Source organism: Fonticula alba (genome assembly GCF_000388065.1).
Source record: "Fonticula alba strain ATCC 38817 unplaced genomic scaffold supercont2.13, whole genome shotgun sequence".
Taxonomy (NCBI): Eukaryota; order Rotosphaerida; family Fonticulaceae; genus Fonticula; species Fonticula alba.
This window is the reverse complement of record NW_009242983.1, coordinates 393,603-402,061: the sequence shown is the minus strand read 5'-3', so window position 1 is coordinate 402,061 and position 8,459 is coordinate 393,603. Positions and strand designations below refer to the sequence as shown.

At 68.3% G+C, this 8,459-nt stretch overlaps 2 protein-coding genes across 2 annotated transcripts in view; both read right to left on the bottom strand.

The window, feature by feature from the left end:
- Positions 1–241: 241 nt before the first annotated feature.
- H696_05749 (hypothetical protein) lies at positions 242–2,882 on the bottom strand. Its single transcript, XM_009499563.1, has one exon. The coding sequence runs from the start codon at positions 1,789–1,791 to the stop codon at positions 1,252–1,254; it is 540 nt and encodes a 179-aa protein (XP_009497838.1). The 5' UTR covers positions 1,792–2,882; the 3' UTR covers positions 242–1,251.
- A 125-nt stretch (positions 2,883–3,007) lies between these two features.
- Positions 3,008–8,459, bottom strand: part of H696_05748 (hypothetical protein) — a 6,467-nt gene continuing 1,015 nt past the window's right edge. The window contains exons 4-8 of the mRNA XM_009499562.1: positions 8,157–8,256; positions 5,138–8,061; positions 4,761–4,912; positions 4,498–4,571; positions 3,008–4,343 (exon numbers count right to left, since the gene is read on the bottom strand). Of these exons, the coding sequence (XP_009497837.1) occupies positions 3,184–4,343; positions 4,498–4,571; positions 4,761–4,912; positions 5,138–8,061; positions 8,157–8,256 (4,410 nt within the window). The 3' untranslated portion in view covers positions 3,008–3,183. The remainder of the gene's footprint in view (positions 4,344–4,497; positions 4,572–4,760; positions 4,913–5,137; positions 8,062–8,156; positions 8,257–8,459) is intronic.

The following is an 8,459-nucleotide window of genomic DNA, read 5'->3' as shown; positions in this document are numbered from 1 at the left end:
CCTGCCTCGCCCCCCCCCCCTCCTCTCTCGCGCCCCCCATTGTGCCTTCGTGTGCTTGAACAACCCCCTGGGGGCCTGCCTGCCCCCTGCCCTCTCGACCTCTCGGATCATGAACCCTGCGCACCCGCCCCGGGCGGCGCTGTCCGTCCGCAGCCATTTCTGGAAGCTGCGCGCCCGTAGTGGGACCGGACCGATGGCGGCGCGCGCGGCAGCCGCCGCCGCCGCCGCCGCCACCGCCACCGCCACCGCCACCGCCACCGCCCCAGCTCCCGCTCCCACCGCCTCCCACGACTCCTCCCCCACCGCCTCACACGCCCCGCCAAAAAGCCCGCCGGTGTCCCCTTCGATAGACGATTCGGATCCCGGACGCCTCGAGCGCGAGATCGCCATGAAATTGGCGGTCTTCTTCTCGCGTCAGGAGACATCAGCCACGGCCCTGCGGGCTGGGCCCGATGGCGAAATTGACTACTTCGCCACCGACGACGAGGACACCGATGACGACCACTATCTCGGGCTACTCCGCCATGACAAGGACCCTGCCCGGGACACCAACACCGCTGCACCCACCCCCGCGCTTGCGCCCACCAGCCGGCCACCGCCCGTGCACGGTCGCCGCAATCGAAATGCCGCCACAGTGGTCAGCTTCCTCAATGCTACTACCGCCGCCGCCGCCGCCGCCGCCGCCGGCTCCCCCCTGTCCGGCTCCCTCGACACACGCGAATCCCCCTGGGCAAGTGCCCCTTCGCCACCGGCCACACGTGAAGCTGCCCTCGCCGGTGAGACTGAGCGCTCGGGCCGCTGGCAAACCCCCATCCGGCCGGCCGCCAGCCCCCTGATGCCGCCGAACCCCTTTCTCCCGCCGGCCCCCAAGGAGTACGTGGCCGGCACACTGCTGCCAGCCATCCAACTGGGCCTGCTGCCTGGTGGCGGCCGCCCAGCCACACACCCCGGGCCTGCCCGGGCCCAGGACCCCAATGCCGAATCCTCCGGCCTGGCCTCCACGGCCCGGGATCCATCCGCCCCCCTCGCCACGCCGTCCACCCTCCCAATCCCCCGGCACCTCTATGATGAGGTCCTGCGCATGCTTGACAACCGGCTGGAATTCTCGCCCGATGGAACCGGCAAACAGCGCGTCATCGCCCTCCTTCGCGAGGCCTACTGGGACTTCCGTGCCAAGACCACCGCCACCATTCGCCGGAGAGTCGAATACCGCATCATCAACGTGGGCCTGGCCCTGACGATTGTCCGCTTTTACAACCCGCGACTCTTGCAAGACTTCTCCCGCGCCTTGGAGGAGGTCCGCACCCCGCTGGATCCCTGGTGGCCCCCTTCAGACCACACCCGCCGCCAGTGGCTGGTCACCCCCAGCAGCGCCGAGGGTGCTGTCGACAATGGCTCGGCCACCCCGCGCCTCCTGGATCTGGGCCTCCTCCTCCGGACCATGGGGATCACCCGGCCACTGGCATTCCCCCATGTGGTCCGCACGGTTCCCAGCATTCGCCGTATGGCCGGCACCCTGCCCCTGGAGGAGGTTGTCAGGGCGCTCGGCCTTCCGATGCCGGTGGTCCACCAGGTGCTGGCTGCTCGCCTGCCACTCTTGCTCCTCGGCACACAGGCCAAGTCAACCACCAACGACGCTGGCGACCCCATTGGCGGCCCGTCCAACCTCTTTTCCGCCATGCGCCCCAAGGCCCTGAACGCACAGCTGGTCCTCCGGGTTCTCCCCCGGGTGCAGCGCTCCGGGCGAATGTCCCAGGCCGCGCGCCGCTGGCTCGAGCAGGGCGATCGCATGGCCGAAGCTCGCTGGCGGTGGTTCTACGAAGCTAGCCTCCACCCCCAGCCCCAGGCAGCCCCCACCTGCTTGCATGTGCCGATGCCCTCGCTTTTTGCCGATCCACGTATCCTACTCCGAGAATCGACCAACCTGCTGGCACATGCACGCGCCGGGGCCATCGGTCTCCTTCCGCACCACCTGGATTTTCTCCTCCTAGCCAACACCATCAAGCTCACTCCCGGCCAGGCGGTCCAGTACCTGGAACACGCCGCGGCCACCAGCACCGGCGACACCCTCGCCAGCATCGGCGCGGCCCTCATCCGGGAGCTTGGCCGGCCGGAGCACCCTGCCGACGACCCGATGCCGGCATACCGCGCCGAATTGGATCAGCTGGTGGGCGACCTTGTCCATGACTTCCAGCATGTCATCGAGCATGCCATCAGTCAGCTGCTCCACTACCGGCCCTGGACCGAGCTCCTGGCCCATCCTCCCCTGCCGGATGCATTGCCCTCGTGTTTCACCTTCACCGGGCCCCCTCTCAGGGCGCGCAGCTTGTCCCGGGCCACCGGGCTCTCCCATAGCACTCTGTCATTCCTTGTCCGGCGCCTGCTGGAATGTCTCCGTCAGGATCTGCCCCACACCGCGGCCCTGGTAGACCGGGTCCTGGCCGATTGGCGTGCCAACATCACCTTCAACCCGATGCTCGGCTGGGTGGCTTACGCCCCGGGCTCGGCACGGGTCTCTGACCAATGGGAACTCAATCGCCTCGAGGACCTCAGTCACGCGGAGCTGAGCGACCGTGCCCAACGCCAAGGGAAACCCCGGGGCTTCCTGCAATGAGGCCATCCCCGCCACATGTGACAGCGTTCGGATTGAGGCGAGAAGAAAAGAGAAGGAAAGATGGCGAAAAGCCTGCCACAACTCGCGGCACGCCGCCCAGCACGGGCACTCCCAGGTGCACCATTTAGACCCCCGGCCGCCTGGCCGGCCTTTTTCACCACCACCCCTCGCCCGGTGACGAGCCACCAGAATGCCCCAGATGCAAGTCTCCCCCTCCCGCCCCCGGGAAGAGCCAAGCGTTGCAAACAAATGAAAACACACTTCGGAACCACACGTCATGACAAGGAGAGGGGCGGCGGACCAACACAGGGCACTGGGATGAAAAAAAAAAAAAAAGGAGGTGCTGTATAAGAGACACGCCCACCGCTCTCAAGCAAAGGCATGCAATGGGGGGGGGGGGGGGGGAAGAGAAAACATTAGGGAGAGGATGATCGCGCTCGTGTATGTGGACGTGCATGTGCGCGTGTGCGCGTGTGCGCGTGTGCGGCCAGTCCACATGAGCGAGGGACTTCAGGGCGCGCATACGCGTGCACACGTGCGCGCGCGCGCGCCTCGGCCGCGAGACGCTCTCAATCCTCCTCGACATCGCTCAGATCGTAGTTCAGACTCCGAGCTTCGGCCACCTCGCGCGCAATCGAGGACGCATTCACCCCGAGGCGGTCATCGGCACCGTCCACATCGTCGAACTCATCCGAATGCCCGATGCTGTAGTTCACCGCCTCATCTAGGATTTGGCTCCGGCGGCTGGACCCCCGGCTGCTGCGGGAGGAGCGCCCGGACGAGCGATCCGCGGCACCGCGCGCGACGCGCGACGAGCGCCGCCGGCCCGACGGCTCGCCATCGCTGCCAGGCGGAGTCCCGGCACCCGGGCTCAAGTCGAAGGCACTGTCGCCGGTGTCCTCATCGAAGTCCGACAGGCTGTCGGTCAGGGCGGAAAGCCGGCCACCGGAACGGCGACCGCGTGAGGTCCGCCGCGAAGAGGACTCGCCGTCCGGCGAGGCCGCTCGGCGGCGCCCGCCGGCCTTGGCGCCCCGGCGCCCGGACCCCGACCGGTAATCCCGGCCATCCTCGCTGTCATCCAGGTCGCCATCCAGGTCGATGTCCTCGTCGGAGGAGTCGGCCCGGCCGCGGCGTGAGCCCCCACGACGCGAGGACCCCCGGCCGCGAGACGACCCACCACGGCGCGACCGACTCCCGCTGTCCGACTCCTCGGAATCGACGTCCGAATCGGCGCTCGACAGGCCGCCCCCGAGGAAATCCTCATCCTCCGAGTCCGAGCTGCTGGCCAGGAAGGCATCGTCCTGCTCGGCGGAGGAGGAGGACTTGTCCCCGCGGCGACCGGACTTGTCGCCGCGCGCGCGCTTCCGCCCGGCTGGCGAGGCGGTCCGGCGCTTGCGGCGCCGCCCGCCACCCCGGCCCCCGGTGCCGCCCTCATCATCGGACCCGCCGGCGTCCTTGCCGTCGCCACGCGACGATTGCGGATTGTACAGGTCTGCCAGGCCGAGGCTCTTGACGGCGGTCTGCATCATGGCTCGGGTTTCCTGGCGCGCGGCCTCCTCGGCCGCGGCCTTGGCCGCCGCCGCCGATGCCGCCGCCGCCGCACTCTGGCGTGCATGCTCCTCGGCCGCCACCAGCTCGCGCTTCATCTTGGCCATGTCACGCTCGGACTCCAGCTGGCTTTCCATGCTGGACTCCACCTTCTTCATGAGAGTGCCACTGCAGTATTTGGCTGCGGACATGTGCGTGGCAGAGAGGGCCGCAGGGGGGAATGGGCAGTCAGTGGGCCTGACAACGGAAGAAAGACCACGGCCAGGGGGGGGGGGGGGGTGGGAGCCCAAGGAAGACCAGCAAACCGGGCAACGGGGAGGCATGACCAAACGCACCATGCTCCGAGGCCATGCCGAGCTCCTGGCGATTGCGCGAGTGCCCGACCGCCGCGGCGATCGCCGTGAAGGTACTAGCAGCGAAGGCGTCAACAGGCCGGCGGGCAAGTGGAGAGACCGAGGGGGGAGAGGCAGATGGAGGAAGAAGAAAACAAACACAGGGGACAACCAAACATGTCAGACGAGAGCAGGCCCCAGGGGGGGGGGGGCGGGGGGCGGGGGCAGGCGAAAGGGGGGGACCAGCAGGCCAGAGATCCACGCACGCGCAAGCCGATTGGATGCGAACCCGGGCCCGCTCGATGTCCTGCACCGTGCGCTCCTCGATCGGGTGATCCAGCACGCAGTTCGCATGGATGCGCTGTGTCAGGGCCAGGTTGAAGCGAGTCGCCTGGTCCCAGGGCCGCAAGCGCAGGGCCTAGACAGGGGGGAATCGCGTGTGTATGCGTATACACACATATATGTATATACATGCGTGCAAATGCATGCACGCGGACAGGCGCAAGTCAGAGGATGGACGGGGAAGCCGCAAAAAAAAAAAAAAAAGGCAGGGAACAAATGGCGGGGAAAAAAAATAACCCACATCCCAAGGACCAGGGAGAGGAGAAGGAAAGACAAAGGCAAAGGCCGGAAGCCCGCGCACCAGTGACAGGAACTTTTCCGCATTCTCCAGGGCATCGGTCCGCGAGGCCTCCTTCCCCTGGAGGAAGTGCGCCCGCGCGATGTACGACAACAGGGCAAACTGCCGGCTGATCGAAAGCACCGGCGAGTGCGAGGGCAGGTGGCTGATGGCCGGGGCAAAGTGCCGGGCCAGGAACTCCGGCCGCGCGTCCGCCTCATTGAGCAACTTGCGCCCGGTCACCCCGTGGAAGTGGCTCAATGCCCGGCCATATAGCCCCACCGCGTGCTCGTACTGCTGGAATTCCACATACAGATGCGCCAGATTGATGTACACCTCGGGAATGCGCTTGTTCACCTCGAAGATCTTGATCAGGATGTCCCGCGCCTGGGCCAGGTACCCCTTCTCGGCCAGGACCACGGCGATGCCCAAGGCAGCGTACACATTCTGCGGGTCACAGCCAAGGGCCCGGTTGAAGTAGTCCAGCGCCCGGGCCTGGACCACCTGCGTGGGGGTCACCCCCCGGCCGGCCGCCTGGGCCTGGATCTCGGCCAGCGTGCCGGGGGCCGGGGCCGAAGCCGGGCCTGAACCCCCAGCGCCACCGGCTCCCGGGGCCTCGGTCGGCTGCTTGAACGGGAACTTCGACAGCTTGTGGTAGGTCAGGCCGAACATCACCAGGGCAAAGGGATCGTCCGGCTGCTTGCGCATGATTTCCTCCAGGGCCCGGGTCAGCTGCTGCAATGGCTCGTCCACCGTGCGCGTGCTGGCCCCACTGGGCCCGGAATTGGCCAGCCCCTGCAGCGCCTGCGACAGGTTGATCTGGTACGCCTGGGCCAGCAGGGCAAAGGCAATCGGATGGCTACGCTCGATGTTCAAGACCACGCGCAGCCGGCGGATGGCATCATGCGGGCGCGGGCTCTGACGACGCAGGGCCATCAGCGCCAGGCGCAAGTGCGCATCAATGTATGCCCCATCCTGCTGGAGCTCGGCCCCGAGAGCGGCGAAGGCCTGCTGGACGTCCGGTGCCAGTCCCGGCGACCGGGTGGCCCCGGCCCCGGTGGCCCCGGCCAGCGGCCCGGCCGCCAACGCCTCGAGAGCCGCCTCCGCGCGGGCCACATCCCCGAGGACATCCTCATCAAAGCGCGCCAGGTTGTACACCAGCGTGCGCATGAGACGCCGCGCACGCAGGCTCACCTCCGATGGCTGCCACGCGGCGCGCGGATTCGGGCACGGGCTCAAGTCGGCCCCCACGGAGAAGGTGCTGCACACCGGGGGAAGAGCACATCCCGGGGCGAAGGTGGGGGCCCGATGGGAGGCCGCCAGCTGGGCCCGGCCGGCTGCCTGGCCGTCGGACGAGGCCAGCAGCCGGAACCGCGCCAAGCAAGCCGCATACAGAGCCCGACAGGCGGCCGGGTCGGCGGCCACCACGGCCACCGGGTCCGCCAGGCCGGGCACCGAAATGCCCGACGACCCGGACCCGGCCAGCACCACATCACACAAACGCTGGTGATCCAACACCGCGATGTTGGTCAGCAGCTCGGCCGGCAGGAGCACCGCCTCGCGCGCGGTCAGGCCCATCCCCTTGAGGGCCTGCTCCAGGGCCTCGGCCGAAATCGGCTCCACGGCCCCGGCCTCGCACTGCAACATGGCCAAGCACTCGGACTCCGAGAGGCTGGCCACATCCGGGACCCCCCCGGGGCCGGAGCTGGCCAGGGCGCATGTGTGCGGCAGCTGTCCATCCGCGCCCACGGTGAGGGCCCAAATCTGGGCCACACGCACGAGCCCGGCCCGAGCGCTGAGCAGGCGCCCGTGTGCCTGCTGCAGGGCCGCCCACTCGGCCAAGGCCGCGGCATCCTGCGGGCGCTGCTGCAGCGACTCCCCGAGCAGACGCTGCGCCGCCAGGCGGTACTCCGAGGGGGAGCTGCTCGGCTGGATGGTCAGCGAGGGCAACACCGCCCGGTTGACCGTCAACAGGGCCACCGACACACGCGCATGCAGCACACCCAACAGGCGAATGGTGTCCAGATCACCGGGCGCCAGGCGCAGGGCCTCGCTGGCCGACTGCAGCGCCCGCAGCTGGTGACTCAGCGACACGGCACTGGCATTGGTCTCGCCCCGGGCCAGGGACACTTCGGCCGACAGCATACGCAGCTGGGCCTGGCCAAAGTGCGCCTCGGCCAGGGTGGGATCCAAGCGGGCCGCCTCGGTGTAATACTCCAACGCCTTGAAGGTGATGCTTTGCAGGGGGGCCGGCGAGTTGAGTTCCCGATGGTGCGTCACCCGGGCCAGGGCCAGGGCGGCGCTGGCCCGCGCCGGGGCCGCCGCCGCGCCATGATACGCATGCAGGGCCAGGCGCTCGGCCGTGTCCACATCCCCGCGATACAGGTGGCTCATGGCCAGCTGCGTCAGCGGCACCACATGGTGCGGCTGCCGGCGGAAGAGCTCCGCCAGCCGGGCAATCCCCTGCTGCACGCTGTCCGCGGTGTTGGTATGCAAGTCCAACAAGCCGAGGCAGGCCATGGCCTCCACATGCCCGGGGTCGGTGGCCAGCACGCGGCGGAAGGCCGCCCGGGCGATGTCCAGCCGGCCCAGCGCAAACTGGCACAGGCCGATTCCCAAGCGCGCGCCATTGAGCGGCGCATGCAGGAAGGCCGACATGCGCGCCACATCGGCGGCCAGATCCTCCTCCGAGGCGACGTCCGGGTTGGAACCGGCGCCGCTGGCGCGCCGGGCCAATTGCGCTTGGAGCAGCTCCTCGGTCGATGGCGGCGGCGGCAGCAGGATCAACGCCCGGCGGAAGAGCTCCAGCGCCTCGACGAAGTGCCGGCGCCAGAAGAGCACCGCCGCCATGCCGAGCATGGCCGGGATGTTGCTCGGCGACTCCTCCAATATCGGGAGGAACTTGTCCGCCGCCTGGGCGATATTCTCGCCGATCAGCAGCCCGACACCTGGCGACCCGCGAGCGCGGGGACACATGGGCCCGGCGGTCAGCAATCGACAAGAGGGTGCGGCTATGGCCACGGGGGAATGGGGAGATGCGCACCCTGTGCAATCCGGCTGATGATGTGGTTGGGATCGGTGGATTCAGCCTGCTCAAAGGTCTTGGTGGCCTTCTGCAGCAAGCGGGTCTTCTCAGCTGGGTCCTGGAGTAGGGAGTGTGAGTGTGAGTGTGGGTGGGGGGTGGAGCAGGGAGTGTGAGGGTGAGTGTGAGTGTGAGTGTGAGTGTGGGTGGGGGGTGGAGGAGGAGCGGGAGGAGCAAGAGGAGCGGGAGGAGTAAGAGGAGTAGGGGGAGCGGGAGGAGTAAGAGGAGTAGGGGGAGTAGGAGGAGCAGGAGGAACAGGAGGAG

Bases quoted from the DNA above. Each gene is read 5' to 3' on its own strand.
- H696_05749 (XM_009499563.1), bottom strand. From the start codon at position 1,791: ATGCGATCGCCCTGCTCGAGCCAGCGGCGCGCGGCCTGGGACATTCGC.